This window comes from Culex quinquefasciatus, chromosome 2, assembly GCF_015732765.1.
Source record: "Culex quinquefasciatus strain JHB chromosome 2, VPISU_Cqui_1.0_pri_paternal, whole genome shotgun sequence".
In the NCBI taxonomy this organism is placed as follows: Eukaryota; Metazoa; Arthropoda; class Insecta; order Diptera; family Culicidae; genus Culex; species Culex quinquefasciatus.
The window spans coordinates 7,039,424-7,056,768 of NC_051862.1; the positions used below are offsets into that span (position 1 = coordinate 7,039,424).

The following is a 17,345-nucleotide window of genomic DNA, read 5'->3' on the forward strand; positions in this document are numbered from 1 at the left end:
GGCCATTTTTGGTCATTTTGTCTTTTTGATCATTTTGGTCATTTTGATCATTTTGGTCATTTTGATCATTTTGGTAATTTTTGTAATTTTTGTCATTTTGGTCGTTTTGGTCATTTTGGGCGTTTCGGTCATTTTGGTCATTTTGGTAATTTTGGTCATTCGGGTCATTTTGGTCATTTTGGACAATTCGGTCATTTTGGTCATTTTAGTCGTTTTGGAAATTCTGGGCGTTTAGGTCGTTTGGGTCATTTTGATCATTTTGGTCATTTTGGTCATTTTGCTCGTTTTGGTCATTTTGATCATTATGGCCATTTTTGGTCATTTTGTCGTTTTGATCAATTTGGTCATTTTGATCATTTTGGTCATTTTGATCATTTTGATCATTTTGGTAATTTTGGTAATTTTAGTCGTTTTGGTAATTTTGGTAATTTTGGTCGATTGGTCATTTTGGGCGTTTTCGGTCATTTTGGTCGTTTTTGTCATTTTGGTCATTTTGGTCATTTTGGTCATTCTAGTCATTTTGGTAATTCTGGTCATTTTGGTGGTTTTGGTCATTTTGGTCATTTTGGTCGTTTTGATCATTTGATCATTTTGGTCATTTTAGTAATTTTGATCGTTTTGGTAATTTTGGTAATTTTGGTCGTTTAGGTCATTTTGATCGTTTTGGTCATTTTGGTCGTTTGTTCATTTTGGTCGTTTTGATCGTTTTGATCTTTTCGGTTATTTCGATCATTTTGCTCGTTTTCTTCATTTTGGTAATTTTGGTCGTTTGTTCATTTTGGTCATTTGTTCATTTTGGTCGTTTTGATCATTTTGGTCGTTTTGTTCATTTTGGTCGTTTTGGTAATTTTGGTCGTTTTGTTTATTTTGGTCGTTTTATTCATTTTGGTAATTTTGATCGTTCTGGTCGTTTTGATCGTGTTGGTTATTTGGTCGTTTTGGTAATTCGGGTCGTTTTCGTCATTTTGGTAATTTTTGTCGTTTTGATCTTTTTGGTCATTTCGATCATTTTGGTCGTTTTGGTCATTTTGGTAATTTTTATCATTTTGGTTATTTTAGTAATTTTGGTCGATTGGATCATTTTTGTAGTTTTAACAGGCCCGTGATACTGACGTAGCTTGCTGAAGCCGCCACCAAATGTTTGGTGGCGCTGTTTCGGGATTAACATTTCAGAGGGTCACAAATCAAAATATAATAAACCTTATTTATTTTTTTTTGAAAAAAAAGTCCTGTTGCTTCTCGAAATGATTCTTTTAATTGAAATAAACCAAAAATGCCACCAACAACAATATATGTCTAGCATCAGTTCTCAGGCAAAGCTTACCAGCAGGTGTCTTTTTGAAATCATCTGAAATGTCTTTCGCAAATTCTAATTTGGCAATTAACTTACAGATCATCATAATTTTAATTTTTATCTGCAATTTGAGGCGGTTGAACCAATATGTGAGCTCAACTATGTTGTTGGGAAACCTTAAGAGCGAGTCCACGAACAGGGCATAGCCCATTGTTAGGGACGTCGTGGAGCTCACCATTAACGTGGTTCACGTTTCTATGAAAAAGACAAAAGTTGTTATTTTGTCTTGCATCAACCGGAATTTCGTTCTTTTATGTCCCCAGTAGCACTCCTGAAAATTTGAGCCCATTTGGTAAGGTCTAGGAGCTCCAGTTTTAATTTGAAATTTATATGGGATTTTGATTTATTTTCCATGGAAACTATCTTTTTACATTGTATTAGGATTTTTTTATAAATGATGAAATGACTTGGAGATGTTTTGAACTGGGAACAACTTTGTAGAACATACCAACATGCTAGGAAGTGACCCTTTAAAGATACAGATACTTTTAGATGGTGGCTGGCCCCTTCAAAAGCCACCATCTAAAAGTATCTGTATCTTTAAAGGGTCACTTCTAGCATGTTGGTATGTTCTACAAAGTTGTTCCCAGTTCAAAACCTATCTCCTACTATAAGAATCAAGTCATTTCATCGATTTATAAAAATTCTAATACAATGTAAAAAGATAGTTTCCCATGGAAAATAAATCAAAATCCCATATAAATTTCAAATTAAAACTGGAGCTCCTAGACCTACCAAATGGGCTCAAATTTTCAGGAGTGCTTCTGGGGACATAAAAGAACGAAATTCCGGTTGATGCAAGACAAAATAACAACTTTTGTCTTTTTCATAGAAACGTGAACCACGCTACTCACCATACAGTTTCGAGGAAGCATGGTACATTTTACCACATTTACGTTTTTGAGTCAAACAAACCAACTTCTATGGTACCCGTGGTTTGAATGTGTTGGTAAATTTTCGACCTGAAAACCTTCTATGAACAGCTGTTTTTAGACATAAAAGCTCAAATTTAGAAACTAATTTTGCGTCTAATCTATAACTGAAACCAATAAAAAAAATCCAAATATTGTGCTAAAACAATGATAAAATCACTTCCCAATTCAACCCATGTGTCCCGATTTGCCCCGGATAATTGAACACATTTAATTTAATTTTAACTAACAAAACAAAAATAAAGAAAAAATGATTTTCGTCCATTCGATTTTGGGCCCTTTTCGTCATGTTACTCCCCATAATTTTGACACTAGACACCAAAACTTTGGTACTTTTTAGGCTTCAGTGACATTGTATGCAGATGACAGCCGTAGCATCCCCGTGAGTTTTAATCATTTTGGTCATTTTGGTAAATTTGGTCGTTTTGGTCATTTTAGGCATTTCGGTTATTTCGGCCATTTTGGTGATTTTGGTCAATTTGGTCATTTTGTTCATTTTTGGTCATTTTGGCAATTGTGGTCGTTTTGGTCATCTTGGTAATTTTTGATGTTTTAATAATTTTGGTCATTTCGGTATTTTTAGGAAATTTTCTGAAAAAATATTTTCAGAAATGGTCACTCACTATTTAAAAAAAGAAAAACTATTTTTTTTATTTAAAATAAAAACTTTAAAGGACCATATCTCGAAAACTGTGCACATGATAAAAATTTGTAAAAGTTAATTTTCGATTGCAAAGTCAATGTTACATTAAACGCTGTAGTTAAATGAGTAGGATTTCTAATCTTTAAAAAAACACATTTGTTAAACATAAATCGGTGGCAAAATTTTTGACCGTACTTCTCTATGGCTCAAAAGTGGCGAGGTTTTGACCCCATACATAATTTTTTTTTAAATAATAAGAATATGGATTTTAGGAAATATATTTTTTTGTTAAAAAAAATGTTAATTTAAAAAAAAGAAAAGTTCTCTTTAATTTCTACAACTTTGCCGAAGGCACTAAATCGATCAGAAAATTCCTTTTAAAACACAGATTTTCGAATATTTACGTACTATTTTTGTATTGGAAGCTGCCAGAATTGTATGGAGACTTTTACGGGTGATCCAAAGTCACAAAATGGCTTTTTTGGTCATAGAGAAGACCCCTTATGCACAGTATCGGTCGATTTCGTAGAGAATTGCTCATTTGAAAGCGAATTGAACTGAAAAATTACAAACAAAATATTTCAAAAAATCATTCTCAAGATCAGATTAAGATAAGATTTCGAATTTTTCACAAATATTTTCAGATTTTCGATTTTCTCGATTAGCGGTTTGAGTAGCCACCCTGAAGTCGCTCAGAATAGCTAAATTTCACAAAGAATAGTTTACGACCTAGTCGTGCCCTTTGCCTTCATACAAGAACATATTAATATTTAAGCATGAACCCTCTGGAAAAGTGTCATCGATGGCTCTTTGAAGAAAACAAGTTTTTATTTTTCGGTGTCAACCGTAATTATCGCTCGGAAATTTAAGGTGATTTTGGGGTGACATGATCTAAGTATGCGAGAAACTCAACCAAGATTTTTAAACTTAAGAGGCAGTATTTGTAGATTCTGCTCGGTTTGTTCTAGAGGTCGTATCGAGGTGCTCCGATTTGGATGAAACTTTCAGGGTTTGTTTGTCTATACATTAGATGAACTCATGTCAAATATGAGCCCTCTACGGCAAAGGGAAGTGGGGTAAAACGGGCATTGAAGTTTGAGGTCCAAAACACATGAAAAATCTTGAAATTGCTCGCATTTCCGTAAAACTTCATCAAATCCAACTCTCGTAGATGCATTCGAATGGACTTTTGAAGCCCTTCAAAATGTGCTATAGACATCCAGGATTGGTTTGACTTTTTCTTATAGCTTTTGCAAATTACTGTTAAAAATGGATTTTTTTAAAACCTTAATAACTTTTGGCAACAGCCTCCAACACCCATACTCCCATAGGTCAAAAGTTAGGGAATTTCATGGACTATAAGCCTACGGTATTAACTTTTTGGTCAATCGCAGTTTTTCTCATAGTTTTACGATTTTTCTAGAACAAACATTTTACAACGTTAGTTTTTGCCCTGTAGGCCTCCATAGCGGCACTTTTTGGTCTCAATTTTGTCATATTCGGAATCCTCGGACAATTTCACGTAAGTTAGAAGTATTGGAGTTGTAATCTTGATTTAAAAAATAATTAAATAAAACATTTTTGAAAAAAGAAATAGATCTTATTTATCCTATGATCAATACGTCAAATGCTGTATCAAGTAGGCGAAAACTTGTTTTACCCCTAATCCGACAAAATGCTAAATAATATTTTAATTAATTCTAAATGGCATTTTTTCCAATCAAATTCTAAATTCGAACACCTCAATCTAATGTAAAATTTTCTGAGGATTCCGAATATGTCAAAATTGAGACCAAAAAGTGCCGCTATGGAGGCCTACAGGGCAAAAACTAACGTTGTAAAATGTTTGTTCTAGAAAAATCGTAAAACTATGAGAAAAACTGCGATTGGCCAAAAAGTTAATAACGTAGGCTTATAGTCCATGAAATTCCCTAACTTTTAACCTATGGGAGTATGGGTGTTGAAGGCTGTTGCCAAAAGTTATTAAGGTTTTAAAAAAATCCATTTTTAACAGTAATTTGCAAAAGCTATGAGAAAAAGTCAAACCAATCCTGGATGTCTATAGCACATTTTGAAGGGCTTCAAAAGTCCATTCGAATGCATCTAAGAGAGTTGGAATTGATGAAGTTTTACGGAAATGCGAGCAATTTTAAGATTTTTCATGTGTTCTGGACTTCAAACTTCAATGCCCGTTTTACCCCACTTCCCTTTGTCGTAGAGGGCTCATATTTGGCATGAGTTCATCTCATGTATAGACAAACAAACCCTGAAAGTTTCATGCAAATCGGAGCACCTCGATACGACCTGTTTCACATCGGTGAAAAACTCGCTCTTAAGATTCTTGAAGGTTTTGCGATACAAATCAAACTTGTAAAATTACATGGTATTTTATTCGGGTTTTTTTTTTAAGATTGAGAATAAGGTGAAAAGGGTTTGAATTTACAAGTTATGGATAACAACATCACTAAGCTTTCAAATCTTTTCAAATCCAACATACATCTAACAGCTGGAGCTCCAAGTAATTTTATTCCTCTTCATCCCATCCACGTCGCTTTGTCTCTCTCCAAAAAGATTCGAAACGGTCGATGCCAAACCCCGGTCACAAAATGCTAGCCGCGTATATTCGAGGATGATGTCATTGTCGGGCGCGCACATCTGTACCGATGTCCAAAATCACGCGAGTCGTCCTTCAGTCCACAGCATGCTGTGTTGACGTTGTTCAGCAACAAGCTAGCCCGCGCAATAATCCTTTCCCTAATACCAATTTTCAAACGCACACGCGATTCCCTTGTATCTTGTTGACCGGGCACGTGTCCGTGCGCTTATCTGGTCATCGCAGACTCAACTCATCCCTTAGGCGGGAAGGAATGTGTGACCTATAAATCATAGCTTCGTCGTCGCCAGACCAAAGAACTGGACAGTTGATGGAATTAATTATGCACCGACGCCGGGCGAGCGATTTCAAAGTTTTTAATTAAATCTCACTGTGAGTTGTTTTGCCGGCCCGTAATTAAAATATTTCACGCTGTGCGCAAAAAAGCCAAGCTTGATCTAAGCTGCGAAGAATGTAGATACTAGAGGGATAGGTCGACGCCCTTTTTGGAGCGCCGTAACACAAAGTTGCAGTGTGACGACAGAGGTTAGCCCCAAAGCTGAGGTCATCGGTTGAAATTATCCACACACACAACAAGAGGCCCTCTAAAATAGAACCGCTGCTGGGAGGGACTCCCATAAGCGATAATGTGCAACACCAACTGGCACGTACACTTGGCGTCGTCGGTTTTGGATGAAGGGCAGGAGGGTGCATGCATATTGGCGCGCAAAAAATCGTTCGCCGAATGCACTTTGAGATAAGATATGGCCACCACAGCTCGGAACTGTTCCCGAATGGTAAATACGTGGTGGTAGGGAAGCATTGGAAGTTGTTTGTATCAACAAGTTTGCAAGAAAACCTTCTAAACTTCATTTATTCCAATTCAACGAATCGTCTCTGCGGTAAAACATACGCAAGTAGGCCTGGCCGTTCTATCGTTCGAAATGAAAGGCGGCTACGAAATGTACCACCCTAGAAATTCATTGAAACATTTCAAACGATTGAGTGGCCAGGCCTACTGGCGTCAAGTTTACCGCAGGGATGATTCGTTGAATTGTTGTTAATTCGCGAAATCCACATTTTGAAGGTTGCTAAAACTGGATGTCCTCCCATATAATCAACTCAAACCTGGCACTATTATCGTCTCGTTGTGATTGTTGCATCGATTGACACCCCCACTCAATAGTAGGTACAATGCCAACAACTACTAGCCCATCAATCAAGCCAGTTCGATTCCGATTCCGACTGGCGGTGATGACGCTACGCTGATTGATGGATCTAGGGGAACACACATCCGCTTGAATGACCAACCAACCTTGGCTCAGATCCCGCAGAAAGACCACGTGCGCTGTAAGCTCCTGCGGTAAACATTACACAAATCGACATGTGTGAGTCCGTCGAAATGGGCTAAAAATACGTTGTCGACGAAGAAAGTCGGTAATCAAAATAAAAACAAGGATCGTGACCTTCGCGCGACGAATTCTTGGGAATATGTAGTTTGTACCGTTGAGATATGGGCGTTGACCAGGTTGCGTATGCCGACTTCACGACGACTAGCGCGCGCACTTGTAGGAGATACCTACAACATAAACGCCGGACTCCGTGCGCGAGGTGTCCGCAACTCTAGAGTTGCTTGATGTGAGAGAGACTTCAAGTCAGGTCTCTCGGGCTCAAGTTGGTATTGGTGCTGCATGCAAGTCCGCGCGTTGTAAGTCGGCAAGTGGAAAGTGAATCACCGCTGAAAATATGTGACCTGTGTGAGGTTTGGATGTTGTTGATGGTCGTGGACGGTGACGACCACGGCGGTTTGTTGTTTTATTTATTTTTTTCAGAATTGCGGTACTCTGTCAATGGGTTAAATTTAGCTGTGCGCGCGCGCTCAGAATAGTGTGTTGACGACGATGACGGGTTGATTCATGAAGCAATATGACGGACTTTTGGTCTTTGGAGGCTCAATATCGGAAGCATTGAGTAGCACAATCCACTAAAGAAGTCCAAGAACTGCTTGCTGATAAGCAGTATGCCATGAGATCGGACAAGTGGCAAGTTACCTGTATTTCCGCTCAACACTGTCTCGCAATTTCTGTTTATATTTGCCAAGAGCTGTTGTTGACTCAAGAGCATATCACTTCGAACTTGAAGTTCAGGATCACCGTCGTTGAAACGACACACTTTTTGTTGATAAGATAAGTCGCGGTATCTATTCCGTCGTTCTGTTTACATGCAACGAATCCGTACCATCGCACTGGACAACGTCAAATCCGCTGAAACGACCTTAGTAGTAACTCGTGCTCACCAGACGGATTTACAAATCGAATTTAAAAATCAAATCCCTCCCTCAGACCATGTGATATCGTACCATCCCTTTTGCTCTTTCCAATCCTTCCAGTAATTGGATCATTTTGAAACGCTGCCAATTACCGTCCACTTGGAAATGCAAAAAAGTGCTCCAATTTGCACTATCATCGCGATTCACTTGCCGCGACGCGCTATCCCCGGGAGTAAAGAGGTTTCGGGGAGGCCGGAATAAAACACGCGGTTAAACTTAGCGGAAAGAAAAATAAAGCGTGTATTCTCTTGAGTGGTTTGTCACAGACTGGTAGCGGAAGTGCAGCTGTCAAACAGCAGCAGCCCGCGTGTGCCCAGTGGGCTTGAGCGTCGTAGGGGCGAACAGAGTGCGGTGGTTGCCAACTTATCACCCCTGCTCAATCACAGCACGTCTCCTCCAATCCCAGCTTGGCGCGAAGATCCTTGAAGACAGCTGCCGGTAGACCTTTGGTCATGATGTCCGCTTGTTGCTCCGCTGAGCGCACGAACTTGATCTCGATCGTCCTCTGCTGCACCAGCTCCCGCAGGAAGTGGAACTTGGTGTCCACGTGCTTCAGGCGCTTGCAGTCTCGAGAATCCTCGGCAATCCTGGTAGGGCTTCGACGTTCTCAGCTTCTCCTCTCCTTTCACCAGCCTCAGCCGGTGCCCCATCGGTGTCGAGATCGGCTTGCAGTCTTCCATCCGGAAACGCTTCAGGAGGCCATCGAAGTAGTCGCGCTGACTGATCTTCAGAACTCCTTTCAGCTTGTCACGTTCATAGCGCATTCCTAGGAACTGCTTGATCTCACCTTCGTCCGTCATCTCGAACTCCTCGGTTAGCTTCTGCTTGACCGCCTCCAGCACTTTCAACGACGTTCCGGCCAGGAGGATGTCGTCCACGTACAGTACCAGGATCAGCTTCTTGTCTCCAGCTCCTCGGGTGTAGAGACACATGTCGTTGGCGCTCCGGACGAATCCGAGTTTGCTGATGACGCCATGGAATCGGTCGTTCCACGCCCGGGACGCTTGCTTCAACCCGTAGATGGAACGGTTCAGCTTGCAGACCAGACCATTCCCCTGCTGAAACTCTTCCGGCTGGGTCATGTAGATCTCTTCAGCTAACTCACCGTTCAGGAACGCGGTCTTCACGTCCATCTGGTGCACGAACATCCGATTCTCGTTGGCCAGTGCCAACACCGCCCGCAGCGTGTCCAACTTCGCCACCGGAGAGTAGGTCTCGGTGTAGTCGAACCCGGGCTTCTGCGTGAAACCTCTGGCGACCAGTCTCGCCTTGAACCGGTCCGGTTTCTCAGCGTCGCCCCGCTTCACCTTGAACACCCACTTGCAGGTAACGGCTTTGCGTCCTGCAGGCAACTTCACCAGCGTCCAGGCGTTGTTGCGCTTCATGGAGTTCATCTCGTCTTGCATCGCAGCTCTCCACTCGTGCCAATCGTCCCGCTTTTTCAGCTCAGGGACCGAACTCGGGATGTCCTCGATGAAGTTCATCGCGTTGAGTGCAAAACTGGCGTACTCAACCTCGAAATCCTTGTGCCAAGCGGGAGGGTTCTTCGGTCTTTGAGGTCGGCCGCTGCCATCAGCTTCCTCAGCTTCGGGTTCATCGGCAGCACTGCTGAACTCGTCTTCCGAAGTCTCGTCTCCATCGTCGACACAGCTCGCGTCATCGACGCAGCTCTCTTCATCGGATTCAAGTGGCACAAACTGCGAGTCGGGTTGCGCGACCTGCTGCTGCACCGCGACAGACTCCACGAAGTCCACGTCGCGCGCCGTGACGACCGTCCGTTTCTTGGGGTCCCAGACTCGATACCCGTTGTGTGAGTACCCGACGAGCGTTCCTTTCCACGCCTTGTCGTCCAGCTTTCGGCGCAACTCCTTCGGGACGTGGACGAACATATCGCTGCCAAAAACACGAATGTTCGATACGTCCGGCTTCTTTGACTCCCACAACTCGTACGGCGTTTTCTTCATCTCGAGAGCAGCGGTCGGGCTTCGGTTCGTCAGGTAGGCCGCCGTCAGCATGGCTTCCCCCCAGAACTTCTTGTCGACGCCAGCATCAGCAAGCATCGCCCGCGCCTTCTCGACTAGCGTCCGGTTCATGCGCTCGCTCAACGGGTTCATCTCCGGCGTGTAGGGGACAGTAGGCTCCATCCGGATCCCCTTTGCTTGCAGAACCCCTCGAAACGCTTGTTCCGGTACTCGCCGCCGTTGTCGCACTTCAGCCGAGAGATCGGCCGCTCGAACTTCGCCGTCACCAAGGCCTCGTACTCCTCGAAACACTCCATGACCTCGTCCTTCGAGCGAATCAGGTACACCATCACGAAATGGGTCCAGTCGTCGATGAACGTCACAAAATATTTCATCCCGTCGAGTCCCTCCGGCGACACGGGACCACACACGTCGGTGTGTACCAGTTCGAGCACTCGCGACGATCGACGACCTTCACGCGGCGGGTGAGGCTTCCGCGTTTGCTTGCCGACGACGCACGATTCACACACGACGGTATCGTCAGTCCCGGCGGTACTGAGATCGAGTCCGGATACCATCTCCTTCTGCACCAGACACTTGAGGCTTTGCTCGTTCAAATGTCCAAAACGACGGTGCCAGAGCACGAACCCCTTCCGCACGCGACCGCACGTCAACAGTGAAGAATCGTCCGTACCGTGCCGAGCCAGAAAGTTCATTTCGTACAGCTTGTTCTGCACAGTAGCACACGCGACGATTTCGGAACCACTGTACACTGTCGCTTTCCCGTCTTCGAACACGACGCGCATCCCGGCTTGTTCAACGCGCAGCACCGAAAACAAATTGCAGCGCAACTTCGGTACGTACAACGCATCTTGAATCGTGCAGTTCACTCTCTTACCGTCCACGACCGCCACCACCTTCACCGTGCCGGAGTGCTCCGCCTGGATCGTTTCACCGTCCTTGGCCACCGCGATCTCGATGGGCTTCTTCAGACGATGCAGCTCACAGAACAGCTCCTTGTCCCGCACTAGATGGTCCGTCGCACCGGAATCGATGAACCAGCGCGTCCGCGCCTGCTGGGGGTTCGCCTCGCTCACGAAGCAAACTTCCTTCCGGTTGCTGCCGGAATCCGCCACGTTCGCCTTCGACTTCTGCTTCCTCTTGCTCTGCTGCGGCTTCTTCTTCTCGGGACAGTCGGCCACCCGGTGGCCCTCCTTGTTGCAGCCGAAACACTTTTGCTTCTTCTGCGGCTTCGCCCCGTGAAACGCAGCATCGCTCTGGGACGGGGTGGGCGATTCGATGCCCTTCTTCGTCTCTTCGTCCAAGAGCCGGTTCTTCACGAAATCGAGCTTGAGGTCCTCCTGCGACATGGTTTCCAGCGCCGTCACAGCACCGGAGAACGCTGATCCCAACGAGATGAACAGGTGGCAAATCACGTCGATCTCCTCCAGCTTCGCGCCGGCGGACCGATACTCCCGGATCAACTTCTCGAACTGCAAGAAGTGCTGCTGCAGCTTTCCCCCATCGTAGCGCATCGTCACGATCTGCCGTTGGATCCGCATCCGGCTCGCGACGCTCTTCCGCGCGTGGATGTTGTGCAGCTTGTCCCAGATGTCCTTCGGGGACATGTCCTCCTCCAGGTGGTCCATTTGCGCATCGCTAATCCGCGCCATCAACTGCGAACGGCAGTGACGGTCCTTCCTGATGCGCTTGTCCAGCAGCTTCATCCGGGCCGTCTTTTCCTCCGGCTTTTCTCCCGCTTTCTCCTTCAGTTCCGCCACGTCGCCCACGTCCGACCGCACACATTCCAAGAGCTCGTGCTCCTCCAGGAACGATAACATGCGGAGACGCCACGGGTTGAAGTTGGACTCGTCCAACATCGGCACCTGCACCGGAGCGGGTTTTGCGTCCGTCATGACGCCCGACGATTCCGCGCACTTTTCCGTTTAGACCGAAAAACGCGACTTGGGCCCACAACCTAAAGAGGTTTCGGGGAGGCCGGAATAAAACACGCGGTTAAACTTAGCGGAAAGAAAAATAAAGCGTGTATTCTCTTGAGTGGTTTGTCACAGACTGGTAGCGGAAGTGCAGCTGTCAAACAGCAGCAGCCCGCGTGTGCCCAGTGGGCTTGAGCGTCGTAGGGGCGAACAGAGTGCGGTGGTTGCCAACTTATCAGGGAGGAGTGTGAGGTCTAGCCAGTCAGACGCCTAATTATTGCACTTTGTTCCGTCCCCTCGAGCTCCTCCCTTCCCCATTTCCATATAAGTCAATTACCCGGCAGGAGCCGCGCGTCCTGGCCGGCTTGCCGGCTTCCCAGTCACTAATGGCCAACGGCGGTGGCAACATCAAATTGAATTTCTCACTCTCCGTCTCTTACCGGACCTCATTTTTTTTTGTTCTGTTGTTTTCCATTTGCAGTTCCTCGCGTTTGAATCACAGCCAACACAGCGAGTAGTTGCGTACGACGTACTCGCTCGAAAGGATGCCGGGCGAGTCGAAAGCGGCTGCCCCTGCGGCGGAACCGGCGGCGCCAGCCACACCCAAGAAGAAGCCGGCCTCCTCCTCCGGGAAGGCGGCCCTCGCCAAAGTCACAGTCCTCGACGGGTCGATACTGGAGGTGACGATTGATGTAAGTATCATGATAGACCCGCTTGAGATTCGCAATCATCCTAACCTTACCTTCCCAATTACAGCGCAAAGCCCGAGGACGAGATCTACTAAACTCCGTCTGTGCCGGACTAAACATCCTCGAGAAGGACTACTTCGGCTTGACCTACGTAACGGCCGTCGATCCCCGCGTATGGCTCGAGCTGGAGCGACCCATCGCCAAATTCTTCCGCTCCGAACCGTGGGAAATGAACTTCGAGGTCAAGTTCTACCCGCCAGAGCCGGCCCAGCTCCAGGAGGACATCACCCGGTACCACCTGTGCCTCCAAGTTCGCAACGACATCCTCGAGGGACGGCTACCGTGCTCGTTCGTGACGCACGCCCTGCTCGGCTCGTACCTCGTCCAGTCCGAGCTGGGTGATTACGACGCCGACGAGATGAAGGACCGCACCTACCTGAAGGAGTTCAAAATCGCACCCAACCAGACGCCCGAACTGCTCGACAAGGTGATGGACCTGCACAAAACACACAAGAGTCAAACGCCGGCCGAGGCCGAACTGCACTACCTGGAGAACGCCAAGAAGCTGGCCATGTACGGCGTCGATCTGCACCCGGCCAAGGACTCCGAGGGCGTGGACATCATGCTGGGCGTTTGCGCGTCCGGACTGCTGGTCTACAGAGATAAGTGAGTACTCTCGATGGGGACTCTCGTGGGTGATCTATTCATCCGGAAGTATCCGGAAAATCCTGAAATTAGACTTCGCACATTTGAAATTATGATTCGGATTCTTTGATGGTCCTGAACTGATCGTAATGTTTAATATTTAGTCCTGATCTTCTGATTGTTCTGAGATCTCAAAATAGTGTCCACGTGATTTGTTGATGGTCCCAAATCTTTTATTTTGAATTTCTGAATTTGAAAATCCATGGATTTTAATTTTTTTTAAAAATTGTATTTTTGAATTCATGATTTTCTAAAATTTTGTTATTTTTACAAATCAATCACTTTATTTATTCTTAATTTTTTTATTAAGGAATTTTTCAATTCGTGAGCTCTTTTTTTAATTATTTAAAAAAGAATTAAATTTTTGTTGTTTTTGATTGTTTGTATTTTCAAAAATAAAAATTTCTTGATTTTGGAGTTAATATTTTTCTGAATAAAAAACCGAAGTCTAAAATTAAAAAGATTACACAATTCAATCTTTTTAATTTTGACTTCGGTTTTTTTAAAGTTTCATATTTGGAAAATTTTCAATGTCTGAATTGTAAAATTTATGATTATTTTATTTTTGACATTTTTGATTTTTTATTCAAATTTTGTATTTTAAACTTCTGAAATTAAAAATCCTTGGATTTTATTTTTTTTTTATATTTTGTATACAAAATTAATTTTCATAAATTTCTTAAATTTTGTATTTTTTACAAAAAAACACTTTATTAATTCCTTATTTTTTAGAATTATTGAATTCGTGAATTCTTATTTTTTTTTTGTTTCATTTTTTTTTTTTTCATTTTCATTTTTTTTTATATTTTTGAATTTTGTTTTTTTTACATTTTTCAAATCTTGTATTTTAAATTTCTGAATTTGAAAATCATTGGAATTATTTCTTTTACATTTTGTTTTAATTATTATTTTTTTATTTTTTTATAATTTTAAACAAATCAATAACTTTATTAATTTCTGTGAAATTTTAAATTCGTAAATTCTGAAAATTTTTGAATTATTTTTTGAATTTTATTTTATTTCTATTTTGATTATTTGTATTTTCAAATAATAATTTCTTCATTTTCGAGTTCATAACGTTTTGAATATGTGCATTTACTTTAGAATTGTGTGATCTTTTACATGTTTTACAGTTTCAAGTTGTGGAACTTTTTAATGTTAGAATTGTGTGTTATTTTTTTACATTTTTTAAATTTTGTTTTTTGTATTTCTGAATTATTTTAAATTTTTTAATTTTGTATTTTGAATTTCTGAATTTGAAAATACCGGACTTGGACTGACTTGATCCTAGCTGTCCCACCACGCTCCGCAAAAAATTGTATTTTGAATTTCTGAATTTGAAAATCATTGGATTTTATTATTTCAATTTTTTTTTGTGGAATTTTGAATTCGTAAATTCTGAAATTTTTGAATTTTTTCTGGAATTAGAATTATTTTTAGTTTCATTTTTTTCCGTTTTGATTATTTGTATTTTCAAATATCCAAATTTCTTGATTTTCGAGCTCATATTTTCTTGAATATTTGCATTTACTTTAGAATTGTGTGATCTTTTAAATTTTACACTTCCCACCTTCAAAGTCGGCCCGGAAAATCGGGGGGCAAAAACATTTTTTTTTTTTTCGAAAAACTGATAATAGAAGTTTGATTAACTGAAAATCATTTGATGTGCATTTTCTTGCATTTATAGCCATATGTAACTTGTTTGAACTCCTTTAAAAATATATAGATTTTTTTTATGAAATACCAACGTAAGTTCCGTGAAAGTTTTTTTTTCGCGAAAAAAAATCCGTCAATGCATAGATATTTTGAAAACTAATGATTGCGAAACAACTGGACTGGTTTAAAATGCATTTTAAAACACTTTTTTCATCCAAATGTTAAAACTTTGGTTTGTAATTTCATTTTTGCAATTCCGTCATGAAACTACTTACTTTTCCTGTCATTCTTGAACGATGAAAAAGCCTACTTTTCTGTACCAAAAATAACAGAATCGAATAGCAACACTTTTCAAAATAAATGCTGAAAAGTTATACTTTTCAGCACTGAAATGGGTGCTGAAAAGTTGAACTTTTCAGCACTTGTTTCGAAAATTAACACTTTTCAATTTTTTTTTGATTTAAACGATTTATTGACAAAATACATGAAAATTTGACTTAAAATTTCACTCAATGAGTGTTTTTCGGAATTGCAAAAAATGTTGTATGGAACTCGTTGCAAAACTTGATTTTTTCAGCACTCTTCGTATTTATCCAACTCGGTGAACCTCGTTGGATAAATGTACGACTCGTGCTGAAAAAATCCTCTTTTTGCAACTTGTTGCATAAACTACTATTTTGTATTTTTTTTGCCCCCCCCCCCCCTTGACTTTAGTCAGAGTCAAGGGACATAAACTTCAAAAAATATTTGCATCGGCCTTTGATGTTGTTAGTAAGAAAATTAAGTAAATATTATCCGGACTTAAAATTCAGGTGAAGATATGCTGGCTTTCAAAACTTCGAATATTTGGCATAAAAACCAATTTCAATTCAGAAATTGCTTCAACTTATATATTCTTCCCTCAGACTCCGAATCAACCGCTTCGCGTGGCCCAAGATTCTGAAAATTTCGTACAAGCGTAACAACTTCTACATCAAGATCCGGCCAGGCGAGTTCGAGCAGTACGAGTCCACGATCGGCTTCAAGCTGGAAAACCACCGCGCCGCCAAGAAGCTTTGGAAGGCGTGCGTCGAGCATCACACCTTCTTCCGGCTGATGACGCCGGAACCGACCAACAAGAGTGGCCTCTTCCCCCGGCTCGGGTCCAAGTTCCGCTACTCGGGCCGTACGCACTACGAAACGCGGAAGACGCCGGTGGACCGACCGGCGCCAGATTTCAAGCGTAGCCTCACCGGAAAGCGATTGTCTAGCCGGAGCATGGACGGTAAGCGCGATCTTTGGTGTTTTCAAGAAACTATTATTCTACGAAACCTTTCCAATTTTAGCCCTTGGTCACCAGGAGAAGGAAAAAGCCGCCCTGAAGGATCCGAACAAGGACGCCAACAAGCGGCACACGATGTCCCATCCGCCGGATCACATCCCGGACTTGGAATCGCCAACGCGTGGCTCGCGGAGTCCGATCAAGAAGGACAAGAAGGAACGCGTGAGTAGATCCAACGTAACTCCAAACTCGCATCAACCCGTGTTGGACAGTTTGAACCCCGGTTTACTAACCTCCCAGTTTAGAACCTCCCCCACCCTTAAGAACACACTGAAGCTTGATACAAAAAGTTGATTACCTTTCCCGTCTATGAATTTGACATATCAAAAGTTAGTTTTTATTCTGTACTTTTTAAACTCATGATTTTCTTAGGGTTGTTGGGATCAAAAGTGGCGCCCTCTGCTATTACTAATAAGGTTTACTAATCCGTATGTATTGTATATTATCTATGTACTCTTTTCTCATCGAAAATAATCGCACCACAACTCATCAACTACCCCAACAAACTAACCACACACACTAACAACTACAACATCATCACCACACTACAACTACAACATCAAACAACATAACCTGCAGCTGAAGCGCGAGTCTAGTACCGGAACTGCTTCAGCGTCGTCACAGAGCTCACTTGAGGGTGATTACGATATCGCCGCGTCCTCGTCGAACGCTGTCCAGGTTAATACCCCTAGTCACTGTTTCTCTCCTACTCTCTCTTCTTTCTCTCTTTTCTTTCATCTTCTTTCTTTTTGTAAAGTCATGATTTTTCATGTTTTATTTTCATATGTCTATTGTTTTTGTTCAGTCTATTCCGGTACTTGAATATCTCAATCAAAATACAATAAGAAAATTAAATCGCTCTCTCCTGCAAAGTTTCATTTTGTTCACTCTCACTCTCCTTGTTCTGAGCAGAGCAAAAATTCTGTAACGAGAGAGAGACTGCCACTCTCTTCTTGTGTAGGTATCACTCTCTCTCAAAATTGAAATTTTGTTCGTTCTCTTTAAAGGTTCGCGAGAGAGAGCGAGTTCTTCATTTTTCCATTTTATATTTTGTCCAGTACTGGAATCGATTTTTTGATTTGTCTTTACTTCAGTATATTTTTTTGTGTGATTAACTCGATAAAAATGGGACACACAAGTTGATATTTTTCCAATTGAAATTTTAAATTTTTTAACCTCTTCGGTATTTTTGGTAATCCTTAAATTTACGGTCTAAATTACAATT

At 42.4% G+C, this 17,345-nt stretch overlaps 1 protein-coding gene across 6 annotated transcripts in view; it reads left to right on the forward strand.

Moving 5' to 3' along the window:
* Window positions 1-17,345, forward strand: part of LOC6037463 (protein 4.1 homolog) — an 81,761-nt gene that overhangs the window by 55,476 nt on the left and 8,940 nt on the right. For 4 of the 6 annotated variants that reach the window (XM_038258375.1, XM_038258377.1, XM_038258380.1 and 1 more), the window contains exons 3-7: window positions 12,231-12,441; window positions 12,506-13,104; window positions 15,705-16,063; window positions 16,125-16,282; window positions 16,700-16,798. In XM_038258375.1, the coding sequence (XP_038114303.1) occupies window positions 12,295-12,441; window positions 12,506-13,104; window positions 15,705-16,063; window positions 16,125-16,282; window positions 16,700-16,798 (1,362 nt within the window). In that variant the 5' untranslated portion in view covers window positions 12,231-12,294. The remainder of the gene's footprint in view (window positions 1-12,230; window positions 12,442-12,505; window positions 13,105-15,704; window positions 16,064-16,124; window positions 16,283-16,699; window positions 16,799-17,345) is intronic. The other 2 variants (XM_038258378.1, XM_038258379.1) reach the window with 1 other exon arrangement.